Raw genomic sequence first — 23,432 nt, 5'->3', positions numbered from 1 at the left:
CGCAATTATGCGGGTAAGAAGCCCGAGTTCGATCCAAAACTTAAAAATTACTTTATTATGCTTTATTATACTTTATTTACAAGAATAATTTATGTGAGTTAGTAACAAATATTTATTATATTTATATTTCAATATAATTTACAAATAAAAAAAAAAAGAAAGAAGATCACGTTTGAGAAGACTTAAAATTGTTTATTTTTATCAAATCACACAACATGATGTACAAGTCTTGTTTTAAATGGACATTGAAATAGTTTTTCGAATGTGCAAATAGTTATGAATTCCATGTAGATATTACGGTAGATACAAGTTTGATTTGTCGTTTTTCCGGGTTCTCGTTCCTTCAGTTGTGTACATGTACAGTATAAAACCTAATTTACAGCAGTTTATAATACTAACGTTACATAATAATTTAATGCTCGTCTTAATAATGCTCGTCGAGATATACAGTCCACTTGAACTCTAGTGCGTAGTGAAATTTTGAGACGGCTAATTCCCCTGGACAAATTTTTGTTTTATAGGCCAATATCAAGACGCGTGCAAATATATTTTGACAAATTCGTTGTTTCGTAATCGAACAGTAACATCGTACCAAAAATTGCATTTTTTTCATCTTTATAAAATGCGGACTATATTTCTTGATAATAACTTAGCTTATTGCAACTTGAATTTCATTTATAATTCGTACCTTCTTGTTCTTTTTTTTTTTTAATTGAATCAAATTAATTTGCGACAAATTTGTTTCGAAACTTAACATGTATAAAATCAGTTTCGATACTCGACATAAATTGTAACTATAAAAATAGATTTGAAACAATTCGTTTTTGAATATCTAAACTATTTTAATTTATTATTTAATGTCATTAAATGTACTAAAAAGTTGAATTATTTCTCGACGAACTTCAAAAGATTGTAAATGCAACATCATAACTTCTTTCTTCACTTCCTCCTATAAATGTAATTTTACAAACATTTCACTTTTATTTTAAAGATCCAAGCATTTCTATTTAAATAAACAGAAAAGTTAAAATTCTTTAATCTGTTCATTTAAATGACAATTCTTTTACCTAAGGTAATAAAATGTTTCTTTTTAATATAACGTATTTTCCTAAGAGTTAAAAAACTTATGATATTTACAAATCTTATATACGATATAATTCAGAGAAATTAAGATTACAGTTAGCATTACTTCAATATATTAAAAAATTTCAATAATCCAGAAATCGCAATGTTGTATAAACACTTCTTTTTGCTATCAGAAATGGTAATTATAAATTCGTAAAATGTATCGATCTTTATAAAATATTTTTATCATTTTTAACAAAGTTAAAAATTATCTAAGAAAATTTCCTTAACAAAAAGGAAGAATACTTTTATTAGAACATATCAGTTATTATCCAACGCAAAATAAGTTATTACTTACTGTTAAAAATGTGTGACTAGTACAGTCGTGTTTGTATCAATTCTTACACCTGATTACGCTTTGTTTTTGAAGAGACCGAAACTTCCATCAATGTTCGATCAGAAGTAGCACCACTTGCCAAGAACAGCATCTTTTATAGCGGATATGTATTGTGCAGGAACCCAATATATCCAGTATCTCGAAGCTTCTGTTGTGCCTAATTGTATAGCCTACAATTTAAAAAAATATTTGTGTAAATCATACGGTCCGTATTATATTAATGCAGCAATACTTCCTTTGTGAAAAATTGAAAAATAGACAAATTTTAATTATATCAGAGCATGCCAATTTTATGTTAAAGTACAAACCATAATATGATATTCCGGATGATCATGTATTGGTTCACTGTGTACACCTTTTATGGAATTCATGGGTATTTTATCTGTTCTTTCTTTTGTACCAATCCAAAGCTGATCTTGCTCCAATTTAAATGTTAATCTAACTTTACCGCCAGATTTATTTAACATACCAGCCAATGGAAATTCTGGTAGAGGTTCCTAAAAGTTAAAACAATTAAATAAAAATATACAATATTTAATAAAAATTATTACTTTAATTAAAGTATATGTCATACCTTACTATCTAATATACCAGGCATCACATCATCAGGCATACCTTTATCTAATACTTTCCTATGTATTTTTTGCTGAGATAAAGGTTCTTTATTTGTAGTGGAAGCAGCTTCATCTAACAAATCCTGTTTTGATGGAAGTGAAATCGCTAATACATCATCTAGTTTTGACCCTACTACCATCACTTTGGCACCTTAAAAGTATAATTATATAACACAACATATAATAAATATCTAATAAAAATCAGTGCACAAAAGAGAGAATATTATATTATATAATAAAAGTTACCCTTTGTAACACCCAAACTTCTTAATGTTTGTTCATTTTTGGCTAATCCTTTAATCATAACTTTCTGCATAGATTGTGGCACAGATATGATATTTTGAAGATAAGCTTTTAGTTTTGCCACTGTGCCATCAAGTGGAAAATTTACATTAATCCTTTGTTTATTATAAATCACTTTAAAGTCTATGTTTTCCTGGGGTGGATCATGCGAGGTAGTTGCAATATTATTATCTCTCTTTTGTATGCCTCGAATCTGATGTTTTACTGTTGAGTCCTTTTTTTCTACTAGTAAATTTTCATTAGAATTTGATACTAATTCAGCACAAGGAGTTGAGTTACAAGAGTTGTCGTTGCTTTTAGTTTTTGCAGCATCTGTAAAATATAAGTAACTTAATATTTTTTAAATACAAATACTGTCATCATTGCGTCATATATAATAAGATATTATAATAGTAAACGAGCAGTTATATTAATAAGATTTTAATAAACCATTAGTATATTACAAAAAACAATGAAATTTTAGCAATCAAATAAACTACAAAAGGAAAAATTGTATAAATGAAAGGTTATGTTTAAAATGACACGTATTTAAAAGAAAGAACAGAGAAAACGCAATTCATCGAAAAAATATATAAATGTTAAATTTCATATTTCTTAAATAATTTCAAATTAGATTTATGCAAGATTCATAGCAAAAATATATATGACTGTTTGTACGGAAATTAATCCAACATATACAATTGCCTGATTGTAACATATCACGGTAAGATTTTTCTGGGATGTAGATATTTGCTTTATTTAAAAATAATTAATAATAAATACAAAAAAAAATTAAAAAATATTTATTGCTTGGAAATTGTTAATAAAAATCACGAAAATCGTCAAGTACGTACCGACGTACTCCATGATGAACTGTATTTCGTTGACCAATCAAACTATTACAGGATACATTGTAGTTCCTGCTATTCGTATTTACAGCGATCTTTGAAATGACTTTCAAATTTTTAAATATGTTCTAAAAACGTGAAACGAAAGTACTTTCATCTAAATTTAAATGAATAAAAAATCCGGTTATATTGTCTTCATATTCTTAATATAAATAAATTCTTTGTTAGTCAGATGCCATAAACAATTTCTCAATTCTACATAAATACAAACTACACATGCATATGTATATATATATATATTTTAAATTTAATTCTTCTGTTACATATTACATTCTTCTATCCTAATATTTTATTAGGAATATGATACATATTTTTGTACAAAATACATATAAACATAGATTAACTTTAATCACAATTTTCAATGAATTTACTGTTCATATTCATCATAACAGATTTCAGAATATCGCATATAACGAACTATAAATAAGTTTCCAAATCTTGTTTTTACTGGTTAAATTTATTTTATTAGTGAAATTGGATATATAATTGCTTCATATAATTCTCTAAATTCAGTATTAAATTTCAAGTTTTCATATTTTAATTTACTGATTTTGCAAATTTTGAAATTGATTACGTACTGTTTTAAATATTTTAAGAAAAACGAATATCTATACATTATTATAATTGTATTTTTATATGTAATTATAAGATATCATTATTAATTATTGGAAAGACATGTCTTCTAATTTTATCAAATTACGAATATGTAACTATAACGAACTTGTTCATCCCTATCACAATTAATACTAGTATTAGAGAGGAGAGTTTTCTCTTTATCAGTAAATAATGTTTGAAACCATAAATTACGTAACCTTGATGTATATAGGTTAAGTATTTATTCATATAGATGTTGGCTATAATGATCAATGTAACAAACAGAAATTCAATAAAGAAATGTACCTTCCACCCTGTTTTTCAATTTTAATTTCTGCATATGTTTATCGAATAATATCTTACAATTTTGTTTACTATTCAACTTTAGTTTTTGAATTCATTATTCTTATTAAGGAAATTTTATTTACGTTAGAAGTCTTAATTATTTATAAAATGATTACACGTATACATTGCTTATTAAGGAATTTCAATTATCAGTAATCGGTATAGTTTGGACAAAATTGAAAATTGTAGTAAAATCGAGTGGCGTAGGATGGCACTGTAATCAAGAATCGCCATCTTGTGCACCACATGACCTCGTTGCCGTGTCCCGTGACCAGCTCACGTGAATTTTGACAAATTCAAACGTTTTTGGTAGAAAAAAAAATGGATATTTTGGAGCAGCACCTCGAACAGCAGGATGTCAGGTAGTGTTTATGTTAAATATCGACTGGCTGATAATGCGAACACCTATCCCTCCTGTTTCGCTCGAGGTCTCCTCAAGGTCATCACGTAGTGCACTGTGCGCACTTACAAGACTTAGGACAACGGTCGTGGAAGTAATAGGCATAGACGTAATTCTATAGATAAGTTACATATCCATTCTTCAATGTGTTTATGTTTGTTTTACAGCACTGTTAACGCGAAGGATGACGGGGGCACGGGAATTGTTATTGAGGAAGCGGAAATCGTGGATTGCGAAGGTAAATAGATATTTGTCATAAATTCAAGAATATCTATATCTCAAAATTTGACAATTAAGTTTTGTTCGATCAGAAGTCAAATTGATCAATTGCACTTTTTCCTTTAACTTAGATATATGTAAAAATATATCAAATATTTTATTAAGCTTATTCATTGCAGATTGTAAAGTAAATTTCAAAGAAATATATTTAAAGTCATCAGCTTTCTCTACTTTTCAATTTATGAAGTTGATTCATATAGCTTCTAAGCAGCTTAGTCATTAATTTGCAAAAATTTGAATTATGAACCAATTACAGGAGAACCTGTCGGGGAAGATGGAATGCGTTATCAAGAAGCTCTTGCTTATAGAGTGGTGCAAGTAAATGGCGCTACTGCTGGCAATGAAATAGAACTGCCAGTTACCCAACCAGGAAATAATACCGTACAAGTCCTAACATCCCCATTGAATGGACAATTTTATGTCATTGGAAATGCTAATGATGTTTTCACTACTGCGCAAACATCTAGATCATTGGTTCCTAGGACGACTACATTACAAATAGAAACACCAAGAAATTGTACTACTGTTTTGAAAAAGGTATATTCTTCCTTCACTCCTTAAAGCTCTTTGAATTTTGTTTTATTTGTAATATATGCTTTAGAGAGATGACAGAAGAAGAGCAACTCATAACGAAGTTGAACGTCGACGAAGAGACAAAATAAACAATTGGATTACAAAATTGGGAAAAATTATTCCCGAGTGTAATGCAGGTGCAAATAGCACTGGTAGTGGCAGTGGTGAAGGGAAGGCAAATTATGAAACTCAGGTATTAAAATAGAACTTATGGAATTTGCAGTTATAGAAACATTTAACAATAGCATTTTTTCCATGGGTTTCTTTTGTAGAGCAAAGGTGGAATTTTATCAAAGGCCTGTGAATATATAACGGAATTAAGAGCAGCAAATCAGGGATTGGGTCAATGTTTACGTGATAACGAAAAATTACGACAAGAAATAACTGCTTTGAAACAAGTTGTTACACAATTGAAACGTGAGAATCTTCAACTCAGGTCACAAATGTCACCCTCCACAGGAACGAATGTTGATGTTGTTCATTTGAGTCCTTAAAAGATTATTAGTTTGTAATGCAATGCTTCTTTTGTAAATATTAGGATATACAATCTGATCATACAATGGTCAGAAGAAGTACTCTATTTACTCTTATAATTTTTGGTTTTATAGGAACCACACCAAATTTTATCATATTGAAATTCTGTTCTTTGAAATATATTGCATGGTCCTAATGGTATGGTCGTAACTATCATTATAATCTTGTATACTTGTACGCGACATCATTCATGTTGCGTCTTAATTGAACTTTCCTCTTTAATGCTTATTAAATTATTTGGTATTGGATATTTGAACATTTTGCCCCATTAAGATCTTGATTACGCATTCATGAGTATATCATGGATAATATTTGCTAATTATCGAATGCTGGTGAAGTTATGACTATTCCTCATAGAACCTATGAAAAAAAGAATTTTATATTTATGTATGCATATGCATTGGATTGAATTACCTCGTGTACGATGAACGAGCCAAGGCTGTGAATATTGAGCATTGATTTGTAACTTTCGGATATATAATTTCAAACGATGTAACCAAAGTTAATTTGAAAAAAGAAGCAGAAAGAACATTCAGTTGCAATACAAACAAAAAAAATGCGATACAAATTATACATATATGACAACTGCATCTTTACAGAGATCGTTAAATATTTTTTATTTTTAATAATGTTTTAATGAGTGTAGAGTAGGTACTTCCGTAAAAGAAAATGATATAAATAATGAGAATGTAAAATAGATTAATGCATATATATTTATATATGCATATACATACACGTGTGTGCACATATGGATATATGTACGCATATAGCAATAAACATATTTTTTTCAACCCAGGATTTTGGACTCTATGACAATGTGACGGAATAATTGAAAAAATTAAATACTGGTTTGTAATATATCGTTGATGTACATACCGCGAAGGTTATTGTTATATTATATTATTATTAAAATGAAATTTATCGAAACACTGTTATTTTTATTTAATCATTAACAATGTCGAAGTTTGGCCTTTTTATGCATAATGTTTATTTGTTTTTTACATATGGTACAATGGAAATGTCGAAGTTACTGGAACACTGTTTACGATGCGTCTTTCTTTATACTTTGTTTTCAACGATAAAAGATCCTGCACCTCAACAGTTCTAACATTTTGACACCCTTTTTTTAAACTTTCAGACCATATTTCAACGGTTTCAACATTTAAAATAACATCTACTTTTATGTAACGTCTGCATTCGTCACTTAACGCGACATTTACATAATATACTATTATAATACAATATTTAATACTCTTTAATTGAAATTCCATTCCTTTGTAAAAAGCTACCATTTCATCCCATGATACAACAAAATACAGAATGATTATGTTTTTTCTTTTTAAAAGAACAACATACAAGGATGAATGGAAAGCTTCTTATGATGCATTTACTCTCATTTTACATACATATGACAGTTTCTTTACACTGATCCTTCCATGATTAAATTTCATTTACAGCAAATAAAATCGGAAGCTTGAGTCGCCAGGCATCTCATCTTTTTTTTTCCAACAATTTAAATTAATTACATATAACTTCATTTCAAGGATTTGAAGTAGCTTGGTATAGCACTTAATATATAAATACTTATAGAAGCTGGAATACATTTAAGGACGTCCTATAACCTTAGTGATTCAGCCATCACGTATAATTTTCTGTTTAAATGTTAGATTAAACACATAAAATTATTGTAGTTTTTATATTTGTAACACTTTTTATATATACAATTTTCTTGTAATTATTGAAAACTAATATAACAGTTTAATGTGCGGTACGTGATTATGAATGTTCCATATATTTTTTTTAGTAGATCCAGGACATCCTTAAATGACCAGCATAAGGTTCCTGAATGTAGAGAACTTATGTTTGTATGAATGTTTCTGATAATTAATCTTCTAAATTTCTAAATGCCTGTTGAATATCTTCATATAACTGATCAAAATCAGCTCTGATCTTTGCTTCGCCGTCTTGCACTGGATCCTAAAATGAAGAAAAAATATATAACATTTGTTATACACTTTTTAAAATATATAAATAAAACCATCCTAATCTATGCTTACCTTGAATTTCATAGAACTCAACTGATAGAGAATATTGTACATGCTATCCCTAATGACATTCCACGTTATTTTATTGTCTGATTGTGCCGTAGACTCGACTGCATGCCTTGCCATATCATAGAATGCAATCATGTTTCGTAACATTCCGACAGTTTTGTAGAATGGACAGAAACGATCGTATGTTGAATAACTACGAAGAAACAGAATAGTAAAAATGAACATAAATGATATTAATTAACATTAACATGACTATGGCAAAATGATAATTCGCACCTGTTTTGTTGCAAGAAATCGTCTTTTAGAAGTTTTGCAACTTCTAAGGTGATTTTATCTGTCTCAGCAAGAGAAGCTTTACCGACTAACTGTACAATTTCTGATAAATCCTCCTCTTCCTGCAAGATTTCCTTCACTTTCGTTCTCAAAGGAACAAACTCCGCGAAATTTTTATCGTAGAAATCGTCTAAAGCTCGAAGATATTTACTGTATGAAATAAGCCAGTTAATGGATGGGAAGTGTTTTCGTTGTGCGAGTTTCTTATCGAGACCCCAGAATACCTAAGAAATGGACAAAAAAAGCAAATTATATGGGTAAAAAAGAAATAAAAAAATAAGTTATGTAGATAGAAAACAAACATTAATTGCATTAGTACCTGCACGATACCCAGGGTTGCACTAGTAACAGGATCAGAGAAATCACCACCTGGTGGTGATACAGCACCTACTATACTGACAGAACCTTCACGATCAGGATTACCTAAACATTTCACTCTGCAAACAATATTTAACATTAACAATATAATCAATTAATATATACGAATATCGCTATATTAAATGAAAATTGAACTTACCTTCCTGCACGTTCATAAAAGCTAGCTAAACGAGCTCCGAGATAGGCCGGATAACCGGAATCAGCAGGCATTTCAGCCAATCGACCCGAAATTTCACGAAGAGCTTCTGCCCAACGAGATGTTGAATCAGCCATCATGGATACATTGTAACCCATATCTCTAAAATACTCTGATAGAGTAATGCCTGGAATATTTGACATAGGAAAGTGAAATACGTTACCATCAAATTTGTACTGCCATTATCTTATTAATAGAAATACAATTACCTGTGTAAATGGATGCTTCGCGAGCAGCTACAGGCATGTTTGACGTATTAGCAACCAAAGCTGTACGTTTCATGATAGACTCAGTGACTCCATCAATTTCCACTGTTAATGTGGGGAAGTCACGCAATACTTCAGACATTTCATTACCACGTTCTCCACAACCGACATAAACAATAACATCGGAGTTTGAATACTTCGATAAAGCTTGCGAAATTACAGTTTTACCGCAACCGAAAGCACCCGGAATTGCTGTAGTGCCTCCTTGAACGCATCTGCAATTTTTTATCAATAAATACTATAAATAGTGCATAAAGCAATTAAATAAATTCTTACGGGAAAAGTGAGTCCAGGACTCGTTGACCAGTAAGCAAAGGATGATTAGCTGGTAATTTTTCAGTAACTGGACGAGGTTGACGTACAGGCCATACCTGCATATGCAAGATCATATTAGCATGTATATATCACTATTAAAGAAAAAATTATTTGCATACCTGAAGCATAGTATATTTGTGTTTTTCACCATCAAATTCTGTTTCCAAAATAACATCCTGTAAGGTAAAAAATATATATCAGATAAATAATTAGAATAATTGAATTGCTCACTTATTAACATATAACTCACAGATACTGTATAGTTGCCAGCAGGTGCAACATAAGTTACAGTTCCCTTACTTTTTGAAGGTAAGATCATTCTGTGCTTTACTAATGTGTTCTCATAAACCACACCATACAAATCTCCACCAGTAATATGGCTGCCACTTTTTATATTACATGGGCTAAATTCCCAAACAGTGCTTCTTGACAATGCTGGTACATTAATACCCTTTGGGATGTAAATAGAGCTTGTAAGCTCATTGATATCCTTCAATGGTCTCTGAATACCATCAAAGATATTGCCAAGTATACCAGGACCAAGTTCTACAGACAATGGTTTTCCAGTACGTAAGACAGGATCACCTACAGTTACACCACTGGTTTCTTCATACACCTGGAACAAAATATAAATGATATAATAACATTGTAAAAATAATACGATAAATTCTTAAATATATCAAAATAGTTTATTATACCTGAATAGTGGCCATATCACCTTCTAAACGAATAATTTCTCCTACTAATTCATAGTATCCTACCCTAACCAGCTCATACATGGCTGATCCCGACATTTTCTCAGCTGTAACCACTGTAGGAAAATAAATATGTGTATTAAAATTGAAAGCATAAATAAATTTCTTAAAAATATATATCATGTACTAACCAGGACCAGATACAGCATATACATAGCCAAATTTGGATTCTCTCTCTTCATTACTAATTTTTGATAACCCTTGGCTCGACATTGTAAATTGTTATTCAAGTAAAATCGACGAACAACTGAAAATATTTTGCATTATAAAATATAATTAAACCTACATACTGAGCATATAATGGGAAACATTTATTTGAACGGAAGTTAAATTAATAGTATTCATTATGCATTTTCTATAAAAAAAATATTATTATAATAAAATGCAAAGTATATATGGTTAATCATTCCAAGGAAGTGTAAGTTTTGATCTAAAAACAATTTTACAGAATTACGTTTAATTTGTGAGATATGATCATAAGATTAAGTTCATTTCAGTCTGACATGTAATCAACAGCAACTAATCACACACCGACAAAAATATGACAAAAACGAGGATAAAAAGACAACGCTCGTGAACAATAAGTATATTCCGGAAATGAGTACTCTTACACGCGGCCTAAGTCAATTACGACGACGAAAATCGGCGAGAAAGTTGATGTCAGCTAACGCATCCATTCATCAGAAAATTCACGTGAGCAGTTCATTTAAAAAGTAGGCGTAGCCCTCTTTAAGCCCGCGAGACGTCTGCTCACTTAATAAGAATGTCGAATCCAATTGATGTATTTTGTCGTCAAATAGAACAGCTTAGCTCGTTTTCCGTGTAATTATATACGATATCGGTGATCCCGTTTAATCGTGGACATCGATTAAAACATACAAATTCATGTCCGGATCGAAAAACGATGGCGCATTCAAACTGGCACGATCGATACTATACGCGCCAGTCTTTTCTGCAAAAATCTTTGGTTTCCTCTATATAGTACGAAATCATTATAATCGCTCTGGCTATATAGTGAATCAAGGCGAAGCATGGTAATCTACAATCAACGAAACTAAATGACAGTAAGAAACTTACGAGACGAGAAACGTATCGAGGTAAGTCCAGCCTACTACAGCGAGTCAAGCTTCGCAATCGAGCCTGCTATCACAAGACAGGTCAGCTGACTGAACGATGTGCCTGTTTTCAATTATCTAGCTCGCTCCTTCGGTTAAAGGCAGCACTCACAAGTAAATGAAATTTTTATTATCTTTACCACGGTTTTCGATTGTTATTTTATTACTTCACTTTGGTAACCCCAATCTTATTCTTGCTTAAACAAAAAGAACATTTAATACTTTAAAAGAATTATAATATTGTATAATAAGATTATAATATCGTTAAAGAAAATTATAGATAATATGGAGAAAAAGATAAAGAGTAATTGTACCCTTAAAAATGCGCGTATTGTTGCGTTGATTTTGATATATCGGATATTTTTAAGAAGGTATTATTTTGAACAACTAAAGGAAATTACATATTTTCAAGCTAATATATCACGTACTCATATAACGCGCACAACAATTATAATTTATATTGTTTATATACGTATGTGTGTATGTACATATTCACCTTTGAACAGTGCCAGACAGTGCTGATGAAAGGTGATTAAAATTAGAAATTACCAGGCTAAGGTAATATTTATTATCAGATTGTTATAATTATTACGGATTATATATATTCTACAACATTTTCTTTTAAAAACAATCTAATTAGCCACAAACTGTTTAACATTTTTCTCAATGAAGTTACAATATAAATCGAACATAAAGAAAAAACAAATATATAGTATTATTTTGTACTTTAATAAAAAAATCAATATTTACATTTAGTACTTTTATTTTGATTTAAATATGCTAACCTAAATTATTGAAGATATACGAATAAAACAATTGTAGAATTAGAAAAAGAAAAATATACATAAGTTCTATTTTCTTTGATTCGCGCGAATCTAAAATGCACTGTCTATATATCATTATATCTATGGATCGCCATCTTTAACACATTCACTTGCTAGAAAATTATGTAACCTAGGCAACGATGAGTTAGTGTTCGTGTGTATATGTATATACTCCGCCGTTAACGTGTGGGTAAGTATATTATGCGTAGAACTGTAGTCAGTGAGGTAGTGTGGTTAGTAGTCACTGTGAGTGCAGTTGTTGCAGTGGAGGGAACGGAAGAAGTAACTAATTGTAATTCTTTAATCACATTGTCTTTCTATGATCGCTTACCTTGATATTTAACAATCATTTGTGAAATTGATCAATATTTTAACAACACATAAAATCTCCGTTTTGATAATTACTAGTGATAGATGTGTATGACTGAAAAATCTAAGTGAAAACAATTTTTGCTTTGTAAATAATACATTATGGATATCAAGAAATTGCAAGAATTCATGGAACTGGTAGGCAGATTGAAGGTAAGATCAAATTTATTACTATAATCGAGATTCAAATTTTTGTAAAATGTCCTTGTGATAAATAGATATAAATCTACCGTTTTGATGTATACATACTGTTACGAATAGAGGTATTGGCATATTCTTTAAAATAGAATATGTTAAAAAAAGGCGAAGTTTGAACGTCTGGCGCGATCGCCTGTCCTTCGTATCAACACTTTAAGGCGCCATAAATTAAACCCTTATCCGCATTGTGTGAGGATTAATGGTCCAAACATCTTGCGATTATCTGAATTCTACAATAGGAAAAGATAGCGAAACTGAGGGAGGGTGCAGAAAGCTATGCTCTCTCCCTTACTAGAACAAAAGCTAACGGACTCTGACCTTTTGCGCGGCTGCGACGCCGAGAGTACTTGTCATTCATTGTATTAGGTTGTTCGAAAAGTGTCTTTCTTTTACAGACACGTCTTTTACAACAATGCATCTTTATACAAACATGAAACCTAATCTGTCGAACGTTGTAATATTTATCTCTTAATAACTTGTAAAAAAATCTAGTCGTTTGATTCAATTTTAAGAATATTATTCAATTTTAAAAGGTGTACAATTTTAGCTAAGACTTATTGTATGTTGTATACAAGTGTATAGTATATTATATATATATATATAATATATATTTATATCATAATAAAAAAAAATATATAATCATAATAATTCTATTTAATATAGCGGAAAAGTAATAATTTAGCACAAAAATATGACGTATAGCTAATCAAGAATGCCAAAAGTGGCCACTTGTATACAACATACAATAAGTCTTAGCTAAAATTGTCTTAGCTATATATATATATATATATATAAAGAATATATGACAGCTTTTTACTTTTTACTTTTTATAATTAAAATTAATAAGATAATTAATATAATTTATTATTAATTAATATAAGATAATAAGAGAAAAAGTAAAAAGCTGTCATATATTCTTTAATCATTCTTACTTTGCAAGATATGAAATATTAATGTATACAACACCTTATCAATCTTTTCATTTTAATCTTATCTTATTAATTTAATTAAATGTTTATACGTTATATATTCACTTTATATATTTTTCTGTTTTTAATGATGATCTCAATTTTTTATCATGTGCCTTTTAATTATAAATCAAAGATTAATATGATTTTTGTTTTATGATTTCAGCATATGAAAAGAACAGGATGGGTTCATAAGAATGTGTCTGATCCAGAAACAATCGCAGGTCACATGTATAGGATGGCCATGCTTTCCTTCTTGGTGAATAATGACGAGAACTTAGATACAGTCAAGTATGAAATGGTATTATTTATATCATTCAGCTATCAGCTATGTTGATGAAGATTTTATCTCTATAAATTATTTTTTTGTCAAATATAGAATCATGCAGATGTCTTTAATACATGATTTAGCAGAGTGTATTGTGGGAGATATAACACCTCATTGTGGTATTCCACCTGATGTAAAACATAAATTAGAGGATGAAGCTATGGAAAACATTTGTGAACTCCTTGGAGACAGAGGACTTATGATATTGGAAATATTTCGTGTATGAAAAATTGATATATATTATATATTATATGCTTTGGAAGTTATCCTACTATATTCTTAATGTTTACAGGAATACGAGAAGCAAGAAACCCCAGAAGCAAAATATGTTAAAGATTTAGACAGATTAGATTTAATTATGCAAGCATATGAGTATGAAAAAAGGGATAATATTCCTGGAAAGTTGGAGGAATTCTTTTCGTCAAATGATGGAAAGATAGGACATCCTTTTATCAAGAAACTAGCATCTGAAATTACTGCAACAAGGCAGGCTCTATGTAGCAGTTCAACTAGTTCAATATAAAGTTTTATTTGTTTGTTATGAAACAAAACATCATAAATTTCATAACTGTATTTAATAACTATAATATAATAATATAATATTTTGATGGAAAATAAAGATAAATATGTTTAGAGCTACTATTTCAAATATATTTCCAATTATTGACATAGCAGTATTTTTCTTTATTTTCTATGAAAATAAAAGTCTATATAAATATTTTATTAACAAATTTTTTTAATAGCAATATTTATAACAAATTTAATTAATAAAACTTACAAAGTATTAGATCACTGTGACAGATACTTTGAGATTTAATGTCAAATAATAAAAAAAATTGTACCTTAAGCTTATCATATATTCAATTTATCCATTAATCTACTATGAATGGGAAATAAATTGTGCTAATTATTATTGTGCGATAAATTGCAAATATGCAGACACAATAAAAAAGATAAGATATAATTTTTAATGAAAATAAACAGAGATACAAAAATCGATGATAACACGAAGAAAATAATTATTAATTAACCCTTTGCATTCCGTTGTCACCGCTGTGACGATATTGTAAGTGGAGCTAATAGCTGCGGTTGCATTGTAAGATACACCCTAGCTCCGATTGTAAATAGTCTCGGAGTAGTTGGTAGCCCATGGTAAAGATGATTCAGAGTTTCTGGCAGGTCATATTAAAAATTGCAGGGAATGCAAAGGGTTAAGTTTATCTTTGTTTAATTCTGACGATATAATTATATTGATAATGATTGTTATTGTTTTTTGTTATTTGTCCGACAATTCGTATTTTATTCAAACTCTTTATAGACTTACAAATTCATTTTTACCAAACTGAAAAGGATCAGCAACATTCATGAAAAAACAGATAATCACCACTTCGTGGCTAGATCCTTTCGAGGAACTCTATTATAACATCTGCGACTCTTAAAATTCGTCGCCCGAAACTTTTTGGTACATATAAAACGAAGATCATTGACTTCAAAACGATTCGAGACTTCTCTATCTCCTCTCTATTCTGTTGTTTTTGAAATTTACAATCTCGTTAACAACTCGAACAACTGCGTGAATTACTTATCGATACTGCATTTAAAAATAAGTAAATTTTTTAGTAAACTAGTGGGAAAATATACTGAAAAAACGAGTCTTATTGTTGAGAATATGTCTATGCAAATTTATATTTTTATAAATACAATTGAAGAAATGAAATCAGTATAGAAATTTATTTTCTTCTATACATATCATAAGAAGTTATTTGAATATTTTCTATATTTGTACATATTGTGCGTATTCTGTAGATTTTTATACATCTATATATCTGTAATCTATAATAATAGCATTATTTAATATCACATAAAACATACTGTTAAATATACTGTTTTCGCTTAAGGAGAAACCCTGGATTTTACTACCTCTAAAAGTATATTTCTAAACGTCAATGATAGGTGAAAAGGTTATTAAATAAGAAATTTGAAAACTGTAATCGTAAAGAAACGACTATGGGTAATAAAATGTGTTCAAAATTAGCATTAGCCATTTACTTCAATATCCCGCGAATATCCTCATTTGTATTGGTCATAAATACTATGAATCACGCATAGTTGATATTTGAAAACTAACCTTTACAGACGTATTTCTAGGAAAGAAATAGATAGGATACATAATATATATCAAGAGTAGACAAGTACCTCTGTTCATAAACTTCTTACGTATCCTTCTTACATATTCTTTTTACGTGTCTTATAGAGAAACCAATTCCATACAACACAGAACAAATCTAACCAACGAAATCATTTTGAAACTTATTTTTATTAATATGGTAGATCCTTTGATGTATATGTTGAAAGATCCAGAGGGTGATTTTAATTTTGCAAATTTTCGTGCAATGTGTTCATCAGTTTTTAAGGATGATGATATTCGAAAAGATGAATGGAGGATTCGAGAGATTTTCGACTTATTTGATTTAGATAAAGACGGCGTGTTGAAGGAAGAAGAATTAACGAGGTAAATATGAATTTATGTTGTTATCTTTTTCTTTTTCGTAATGCGAAGAATATATGTATGTATATATATACTTACATACATGATATGTCGTAATTGGTTCATTTAGATGAAGTTCATAAATTTGTATAATAATAATAGTTGTTATAATTCAAATCATCTAGGAATAATTGGGACAAAATATAAATTAATTATTGGAATTAAGTTATATTAAGTTGACTCATAAGTCCCAGCAATTATATCTTACATAAAAAAATTCTGAAAAACACTGAAAAAGCATTAAAAAATGGTGAGAACTTCTGCAAGCATATACTGCCAATATTCCAATAAAATAATGTATTGTATTTAATATGTACATATTAAACCTGTGACTTAATCAATAATACTAGTACTAAGTAGTCATGATTTAACTAACAACTAATGAATATCTTTTAATAATAAACATCATATTATGTTTTCTCACATGTACATACTAATGACAAATATATTTAGATCCAAAAAATAAGTGACAGAGTAATGACAATGAAATTACTAAAATACATAATAGTAGTAAAAAGCTTAAATGTAAGCTTAGTTATATATAATAAATTTCTTATATAGTTTTTATCAGGTGAAATGGTTATTTGTACTATAACGTATTTGTACCTGTAACATAGCTGTATCTGTAACGTAAGCAGGTTGAACAGACTACACCACTGTTTATAAAACAGAACAATTTGTCCTTCTTTTTTTTAAACGTTCTATTACTATTTGAAATATTATGTCCGTAACTTAAGATAAATCTAATCCAAACTTAGTCTTAATGTATCTTGCATGTATGATTATAAATTTGTGGTATGCACTTCTTTGCATGCTCAACATTTTTAATAAATAAATGTTGAAGTAGTTTATTAAAATACAAAAAATTATACTATCCCTTATACTTTAGTAAGTACTTGATTCACTATTATGAATGCTGGCAACCAGTAATATTTTTTTATAAGGATATATACCCTCCACTATTATTTACAGTTTCTCTACAATATTTTAATAGATTTTTAATTTTTTGCTCGAAGAATTCCTTTGCTTGGTGCAAACCAATCTGTGAGTCAGTTTTGCAGTTCCCTAATTTTTTTTGAAGAAGGCGATAGATCATCTACCATCCATCCAGATTATCGCGTAGATTCCAAAAATGCAAGTCTTATCTTTAGGAATTTAGCGGTTTAAAAGTTATGCGTATGTAAAGTTGAGTGTTTTTAGCGTTTTCATAAAGTTATGACTTGCATTTCTGTGCATTCTACGTGATTACGTGACTCTACGTGCGGATTCTTCTGCGTGACGAAGATTATTAAATGACAAATAAAAAAGGTAATAATTTCATGTCCTTAAACCGAAGTTCGGTCAAACTTTCATATAAAGTTTTATATTTGTCATAAAAGAAGGAAACAAAAGCTGTCGAATATAGCAAATAAGCAATGTTATGATTTATGTGCATTCAATAGGGAATGAAAACTGCAAGAAATTATGGACCAAGCTAATATTCGTTTTTCTGTTTTAACACTGAATTAGATAAAATTATGTATTTTATTCAATTAACAGATTTGGTGAATGGACACGAAAATTAAGCATGCCTAAAACCGCTCTTGTAATAGTAGACGTTCAAAATGATTTTATCGATGGGTCTTTGTCTCTTCGTACTTGCGAAGCCAAACAGGATGGAGCTGATGTGGTAGAGCCAATTAATAATTTGTTGAAAAATGGATCTTTCAGTAAAATTATTTATTCGTTAGATTGGCATCCGGAAAATCATATCAGCTTTTATGAAAACTTACATTTACGGGAATTATGTCCTAATTCAAAGGTATAAAGTTGGAATTTATCACATTATTGCAACAACATTGTATAATAATATTAATAATGAGACTGTGAACTTTTATGCAAAATATATAAAATATCTAAATTATAGTACTTATTATAACATATAATACATATGTAAAATAATTTTGTAATATAGATAGTATATATAGATAGTAGATAATAGTATAATATATATTACAATGCTATCGCATTGCGATCTGTGAAAAGCGGTTCTTCCAGGAAAAGATTATCCTTATTCATACAATTGGCTTTGTCTTTCGTTTGAATCATATTTCTCGTATTTGTGTATTTTACATGCTATATTTACTATTTTGCTACAAAAAATCGAAATACTATATTTCTTTTGTATGAATTCTATTCTCATTAAATCTAAAAGTTAAAAGTTTTTAATTTAAAAGAAATTTTCGTATGCTAAAAAATGAAAAGGTTTTTAATTATGCATAGATAAAAAGAGAAGATGCTAAGTTACTTGATACAGTCATATTTGCGGATCCTTATCTGGAACAGATTCTTTGGCCTAAACATTGTGTGATGAACACATGGGGAGCAGAATTACACAAAGATCTTGTGATTGTACCAGGTTCCATACAGGTATATGTATATCTTCGTTCTTCTATTATAGTAAAATAAAATTTATTATAAAATGAAAATAAAATATTAACATTTTAATTATATTTGTTTTTTTATTAGATACGTAAGGGTCAAAACCCGGATATGGAAGCTTATTCCGTATTTTTCGATAATAATTTTAAGGGATCAATGGAATTGCACGCAATTTTAAAAAAAGAGGGTGTGGACTATGTTTTCGTATGTGGTCTCGCTTACGACATTTGTGTAAAAGCCACATGTTTAGACGGTCTTCGGTTAGGCTATGCGATAGCTATAGTCGACGACTGTTGTTGTGGTATTGCAGAATCTGATACTGAAGAGACTAAACAATTAATTCTTGAGAATGGTGGTCTAATTACTAACAGTAACGATGTTATTGCAATGACAAATGAAGGAAAAAAAAGCCTCGTCTTGGCCCACAAAATTGCAAAGTCTATGACTTTAATTGGAAATTCTGCAGAACCAGAAAGATAATATTTTATAATTAACTGAGAAAAGCACGGGCTGTTTCGGAAACAAGGTTTGTTCTTAATATGAAAATGATTTGAAATTTATTTTTAATTTTCTTGTTTCAATAATAAAATGTTTCTTTTTCAGGAAATGTTGTTTCATACGAGCTTGATTAATTATTCTTAATTTATTGTACTTACATAATTTGCATTATTTATAATATTAGTTGAACTTAATGTACCAATGTACAAAGAGAAATGGTGGATGGTTATAAAAATGTATGTACTTAAAATATGTGTTACGTCCAGTGACTCTTTACACAAACCAGAATCCATCCCTCGGTCGAAAGCTGTACAAATATAATTAGTCGGACCACAATAATCCTGAGGAACTGTCATAAAACTAAGCATTTGTATTTTATCGTTAGGGCCCTTAATTGTTATAAAATATATTCAAGTCGAGACGGTTATTGTTATTCTTTGACTTCTATTGTTCGAAAAGGTCTTTATGGTTATTGTTCCATCATGTAAAAAATGGGAATGTTGGGATTTTCCCATGTTCAACGGTCATTTCCATCCGTAAGCGACCGGTGGTGGGGCGATCAACACCCAGCAATAGTTTTCCTCTGTGACAGCATCGTCACCGAACTTCATTGGTTTATCTGCTTTAGATCAGTCAACATCTCTGGACTGGTTTATCTGCTTTAGATCAGTCAACATCTCTTAACTGGTTTTTCATCTGTTGATTAGTCAATGTCTTGACTGGTTTTTGTTCAATGATCAGTCATCAGTTGTAACTTATTATTTACACGTCTCTGAGAATACGTCTGTACGCACGTCGCATAATTATTTATATCTACAAAGTTGTTGGAATAAAGTATATATTATAATCTGTTACTTCAATGTTATAATCAGTCAACCAATTCCATTATCCTAAACGAAATAGGGGATCGACCAACTCGTGGCGTCGAATTGAATCGTAACGAAAATTTATGACTCTCGTTTCTTCGCGATCGCGTCTCTCCGCGAACGGTCGAACAATATATATTTAAAAAATTTAACATATTTAACGTGAAAAAGGTGTCTCAATTATACCAAATAAAAGCATATAGTAAGTATTTTTTAACTATATTAAATATGTACATATATCTTAAGCCTTTAGAATTAAATAGATATACATACAATAAATAAAACTAGTTACACGTTACTACATCTCAGTCTATACTTAATACTATTCGTTCATTAACATCCTTGCGGTTTTCTCAATTTTGTTTGCTGATTCGTCGTCTTTTGATAATTTGCAAGCGTATCTGTGTCTAGCGCCGCAATCATCACTTTGATAAGAGTATAATCTGGACGTTGTATTGTAAGATAATTTTAAACACCTAAATGTACAATCAGAGAATTATAAATATTTGAAAGTATCAAATAAATATTAGAACTACGATAAGTGTGATTAATCATTAATATTAATTAACAAAACTAATTAACAAACAAATTTACCTGCCATCACCAGGGACAGTTTGTTTAGTATTTTGGTAAACTGGTTTTGCACTACTAGCCCAAATCCAAAGAAGACCTGGATTCAATCCCCCTGTCCAAAAGGTTTTGCCTTTTAATTTAGAATTTGTTTGCAAGCTAGCTAGCACATCGCGCTTTTCGTCTTCCGTGTCGAATTCCAACAAATGGCCGCCCATTCCTCGGCAGAGACTAGCTGATGACTTCCAGTCAAAATCACGATTACTAAAGTGATAGCAGTTTTGACCAATTTTGGTATAATTAGTAGGGCAGGGCTCTGAAGAGGATAATGAATTTATAATGAAGAAAAAGAGTGAAGAAAACCTGAGCTCTTTTACACAATTGAACTAATATTATTAGCGAAATTCCGCAAGTTACAAGTTACCAGTATTGATAAATATCATTGCATAACATTAACAAGTTTGATAATAAGACGAATGTTACAAGTAAATTGTACAAAATTACAAATTATTGAATTATTCTATTTGATGATAAATTATTAAAGAAAAAATCTATAATTTGCAGCTGGTAATTTGTAATATTAATTAATATTATTATAAATTATTGTGCAGAAACACTGTAATTTACCTTTTTTATTAATATTTCCGGAAATCACATAATACAGAAGTTCTTCCGCCCTTCTGAGACGACTTTCTAGAAAATCCACTCTATAGACGAGCTTCTCTATCGCACCTAGATATAACAGAGAATAATTTGTATAATTTTTAAACGGATGGATAATACTTACATTAATATTAAAATTTTACCGAGTAGATAGAGGTCGGTTTCAGAGACTTCTCGTTTGTTTGGCGTTGATATTTTACTCGTTATAGTTAGGCTCTTATCTCCTAGTTTCATCACCTTTGATATCCTCGTTAATTTCGAATCAGAAACAATCCAATTTTCTAGAATCTCGCTCCATAGTTCTGGTGGCTTGATTATCGAAACATTAGATGAATTTAGAGCAGATATCGAGTACATATCGCCTAAAAATTGAATAATTTTATTAGGACATTTTTTCATTCATATAAATGATTTAGTTCTTTTCACATACCTGGAATTTCTATACCGAGGCATAGTTGGAAAATCATGAGGAGAAACAGACTAAGAGATATTTTATGCTTCATGATAAACCTGAAAGTAGGGAACGAATTAAGAAAAATATGGATACGGAAATATGGATTGACGTTTATATTTCGACTGTGAAGGCTATCTTCAACTTTCCTTAAGAAAGTTTAAGTAGCCGGGACGATTGAGTGCGTCATGCAAATCGTTTCTTCGACATTCTTGCTTAACGTATTTTAATTAATTTTTAATCGCTTACAATTAAATAGAAAGTCGTATTTATATATTCTATAAATATTATATATAAATTATGACGGTGTGAACGATTATTTTTTTAAATGAATTATTATTAATAGCTTGCGGATATTTACTCAATTTTATATTTTTATAAACATAATTAAAGAAATAGAGACGAAATAAAAATTTATTTGACCTATGAAATATTATATCTAATATTAATACTAATATTAAATTATACATTTAATATTATACTAAGTATTTTTCTATTTTTCTCATTGGATATTTTACTTATTTTTATACATTACATTCATTGTGTAGATTTTTACATCTTTAAGTAATTTCCCAAAAGTGCAGTTTAATCATTAACTGCTAGAATTATCAATTTTTAATGTATACTTACATCTGTTATACGTATATATAAAAGATATATTAAAAAATAATATATTATATACACTAGAAAAAATGTAAGTAAAGAAAATTCACTTACGTAATATCTATAAAATGAAAACGACCTCCTAGTTATTATCATGCCACTCTTGTTTTCTCCTAAATGCTGTTCACCTGTTCGATCCGTTTCTGTTCAGAAGTCACGTAAAACTATCGAGAGCTGAGGCTCGTACACTCTTCTGCGGGGCACTTTCTCTCTCCTCTTCGAAAGAATGAGTCACTTTCTTCGTTTGATTCGGCTGTGTCCTCGTATTTTTGCGATGACCTCTTCTTCAAATCTTCCTTCTTCTTATTCATTTGCTTCTTATTTCAATTAAGTTGTAATTATTCACTAATTATCTCAATCGAATTTCGTCTTGTAGGTAAAAGTTAACTAGCTTTTTGTAAACTATATCGATTTTTGTAATCGTTAGAAATACCTATGGCTGATAAGGAATTATACAATGAAAAATGAAACGAAAATATTCGAGGACTTTGAAAAATGCTGCTACATAATGCATTTTTAAAAAATTATTAGATGTTAAATATAAAATGAGGATTTTGAAGTATGATTTAGTTTTGAAATTTTTTTGTTGCTTTTTACATACTTTTTAGGCAGAATCGCGAGGAACGCGGAATTTCTTGCAGATCGTCCTACTGACACGGTTT

At 29.7% G+C, this 23,432-nt stretch overlaps 6 protein-coding genes across 12 annotated transcripts; 3 read left to right on the top strand and 3 right to left on the bottom strand.

The window, feature by feature from the left end:
• Positions 1-171: 171 nt before the first annotated feature.
• Positions 172-3,360, bottom strand: LOC122571170 (ubiquitin domain-containing protein UBFD1-like). Of its 2 annotated transcripts, XR_006317981.1 has the most exons (6): positions 3,213-3,360; positions 2,323-2,691; positions 2,037-2,227; positions 1,771-1,959; positions 1,424-1,632; positions 172-949 (listed from the first exon to the last, which is right to left on the bottom strand). XR_006317981.1 is itself a non-coding variant. In XM_043734560.1 (5 exons), the coding sequence occupies exons 1-5, from the start codon at positions 3,223-3,225 to the stop codon at positions 1,522-1,524; spliced, it is 873 nt and encodes a 290-aa protein (XP_043590495.1). In that variant the 5' UTR covers positions 3,226-3,360; the 3' UTR covers positions 172-1,521. The 2 variants fall into 2 exon arrangements, 1 of the variants encoding a protein (XP_043590495.1); XM_043734560.1 differs by having other exon boundaries at positions 172-1,632.
• Positions 3,361-4,410: 1,050 nt separating this feature from the next.
• On the top strand, positions 4,411-6,918 carry LOC122571173 (upstream stimulatory factor 2-like). Of its 2 annotated transcripts, none has more exons than XM_043734562.1 (5): positions 4,411-4,567; positions 4,773-4,843; positions 5,141-5,421; positions 5,486-5,650; positions 5,730-6,918. In XM_043734562.1, the coding sequence occupies exons 1-5, from the start codon at positions 4,527-4,529 to the stop codon at positions 5,949-5,951; spliced, it is 780 nt and encodes a 259-aa protein (XP_043590497.1). In that variant the 5' UTR covers positions 4,411-4,526; the 3' UTR covers positions 5,952-6,918. The 2 variants fall into 2 exon arrangements, with proteins under 2 accessions (XP_043590497.1, XP_043590498.1); XM_043734563.1 differs by having other exon boundaries at positions 4,449-4,699.
• A 37-nt stretch (positions 6,919-6,955) lies between these two features.
• LOC122571165 (V-type proton ATPase catalytic subunit A) lies at positions 6,956-11,521 on the bottom strand. 4 transcript variants are annotated; one of them, XM_043734554.1, is made up of 13 exons: positions 11,366-11,494; positions 10,900-11,262; positions 10,420-10,535; positions 10,232-10,344; positions 9,784-10,149; positions 9,653-9,709; positions 9,495-9,589; positions 9,162-9,433; positions 8,896-9,079; positions 8,698-8,815; positions 8,322-8,602; positions 8,049-8,238; positions 6,956-7,968 (listed from the first exon to the last, which is right to left on the bottom strand). In XM_043734554.1, exons 3-13 carry the CDS (start codon positions 10,499-10,501, stop codon positions 7,876-7,878), a joined length of 1,851 nt encoding a protein of 616 aa, XP_043590489.1. In that variant the 5' UTR covers positions 10,502-10,535; positions 10,900-11,262; positions 11,366-11,494; the 3' UTR covers positions 6,956-7,875. The 4 variants fall into 4 exon arrangements, with proteins under 4 accessions (XP_043590489.1, XP_043590488.1, XP_043590490.1 ...); XM_043734553.1 differs by having other exon boundaries at positions 10,900-11,250; positions 11,366-11,486; XM_043734555.1 differs by having other exon boundaries at positions 11,043-11,250; positions 11,366-11,486.
• A 359-nt stretch (positions 11,522-11,880) lies between these two features.
• Positions 11,881-14,725, top strand: LOC122571174 (5'-deoxynucleotidase HDDC2). Of its 2 annotated transcripts, none has more exons than XM_043734565.1 (4): positions 11,881-11,961; positions 13,929-14,053; positions 14,142-14,310; positions 14,383-14,725. In XM_043734565.1, exons 2-4 carry the CDS (start codon positions 13,932-13,934, stop codon positions 14,611-14,613), a joined length of 522 nt encoding a protein of 173 aa, XP_043590500.1. In that variant the 5' UTR covers positions 11,881-11,961; positions 13,929-13,931; the 3' UTR covers positions 14,614-14,725. The 2 variants fall into 2 exon arrangements, with proteins under 2 accessions (XP_043590500.1, XP_043590499.1); XM_043734564.1 differs by lacking the exon at positions 11,881-11,961 and adding an exon at positions 12,446-12,749.
• A 1,521-nt stretch (positions 14,726-16,246) lies between these two features.
• On the top strand, positions 16,247-20,411 carry LOC122571167 (nicotinamidase-like). The gene is made up of 5 exons (XM_043734556.1): positions 16,247-16,602; positions 18,178-18,439; positions 18,901-19,047; positions 19,147-19,585; positions 19,663-20,411. Exons 1-4 carry the CDS (start codon positions 16,415-16,417, stop codon positions 19,537-19,539), a joined length of 990 nt encoding a protein of 329 aa, XP_043590491.1. The 5' UTR covers positions 16,247-16,414; the 3' UTR covers positions 19,540-19,585; positions 19,663-20,411.
• Positions 20,008-22,159, bottom strand: LOC122571171 (oxidized low-density lipoprotein receptor 1). The gene is made up of 5 exons (XM_043734561.1): positions 22,087-22,159; positions 21,800-22,018; positions 21,621-21,725; positions 21,018-21,309; positions 20,008-20,899 (listed from the first exon to the last, which is right to left on the bottom strand). The coding sequence occupies exons 1-5, from the start codon at positions 22,157-22,159 to the stop codon at positions 20,746-20,748; spliced, it is 843 nt and encodes a 280-aa protein (XP_043590496.1). The 3' UTR covers positions 20,008-20,745.
• Positions 22,160-23,432: the final 1,273 nt, after the last annotated feature.

Source organism: Bombus pyrosoma, linkage group LG9 (genome assembly GCF_014825855.1).
Source record: "Bombus pyrosoma isolate SC7728 linkage group LG9, ASM1482585v1, whole genome shotgun sequence".
Lineage (NCBI taxonomy): Eukaryota > Metazoa > Arthropoda > Insecta > Hymenoptera > Apidae > Bombus > Bombus pyrosoma.
Note: the sequence above shows the minus strand (reverse complement) of the source record. Positions and strands in the feature narration are given on the sequence as shown.

Coding starts and splice junctions, on each gene's coding strand:
- LOC122571174 (XM_043734564.1), top strand. CDS start 12,699: ATGGATATCAAGAAATTGCAAGAATTCATGGAACTGGTAGGCAGATTG. Junction 12,750..13,928: donor AACTGGTAGGCAGATTGAAG/GTAAGATCAAAT, acceptor TTATGATTTCAG/CATATGAAAAGAACAGGATG. Junction 14,311..14,382: donor TGATATTGGAAATATTTCGT/GTATGAAAAATT, acceptor TAATGTTTACAG/GAATACGAGAAGCAAGAAAC.
- LOC122571171 (XM_043734561.1), bottom strand. CDS start 22,159: ATGAAGCATAAAATATCTCTTAGTCTGTTTCTCCTCATGATTTTCCAA. Junction 21,726..21,799: donor AACCGACCTCTATCTACTCG/GTAAAATTTTAA, acceptor TGTTATATCTAG/GTGCGATAGAGAAGCTCGTC. Junction 21,310..21,620: donor CGGAAATATTAATAAAAAAG/GTAAATTACAGT, acceptor TATCCTCTTCAG/AGCCCTGCCCTACTAATTAT.
- LOC122571167 (XM_043734556.1), top strand. CDS start 16,415: ATGGTAGATCCTTTGATGTATATGTTGAAAGATCCAGAGGGTGATTTT. Junction 18,440..18,900: donor AATTATGTCCTAATTCAAAG/GTATAAAGTTGG, acceptor AATTATGCATAG/ATAAAAAGAGAAGATGCTAA. Junction 19,048..19,146: donor TTGTACCAGGTTCCATACAG/GTATATGTATAT, acceptor TTTTTTTATTAG/ATACGTAAGGGTCAAAACCC.
- LOC122571165 (XM_043734552.1), bottom strand. CDS start 10,501: ATGTCGAGCCAAGGGTTATCAAAAATTAGTAATGAAGAGAGAGAATCC. Junction 9,590..9,652: donor ACAAATATACTATGCTTCAG/GTATGCAAATAA, acceptor TTGCATATGCAG/GTATGGCCTGTACGTCAACC. Junction 9,080..9,161: donor CGAAGCATCCATTTACACAG/GTAATTGTATTT, acceptor CAAATATTCCAG/GCATTACTCTATCAGAGTAT.
- LOC122571173 (XM_043734562.1), top strand. CDS start 4,527: ATGGATATTTTGGAGCAGCACCTCGAACAGCAGGATGTCAG. Junction 4,568..4,772: donor CTCGAACAGCAGGATGTCAG/GTAGTGTTTATG, acceptor TTTGTTTTACAG/CACTGTTAACGCGAAGGATG. Junction 4,844..5,140: donor GGAAATCGTGGATTGCGAAG/GTAAATAGATAT, acceptor AACCAATTACAG/GAGAACCTGTCGGGGAAGAT.
- LOC122571170 (XM_043734560.1), bottom strand. Junction 1,960..2,036: donor CTGGTATATTAGATAGTAAG/GTATGACATATA, acceptor TTTAACTTTTAG/GAACCTCTACCAGAATTTCC. Junction 1,633..1,770: donor ATCCGGAATATCATATTATG/GTTTGTACTTTA, acceptor TTTAAATTGTAG/GCTATACAATTAGGCACAAC.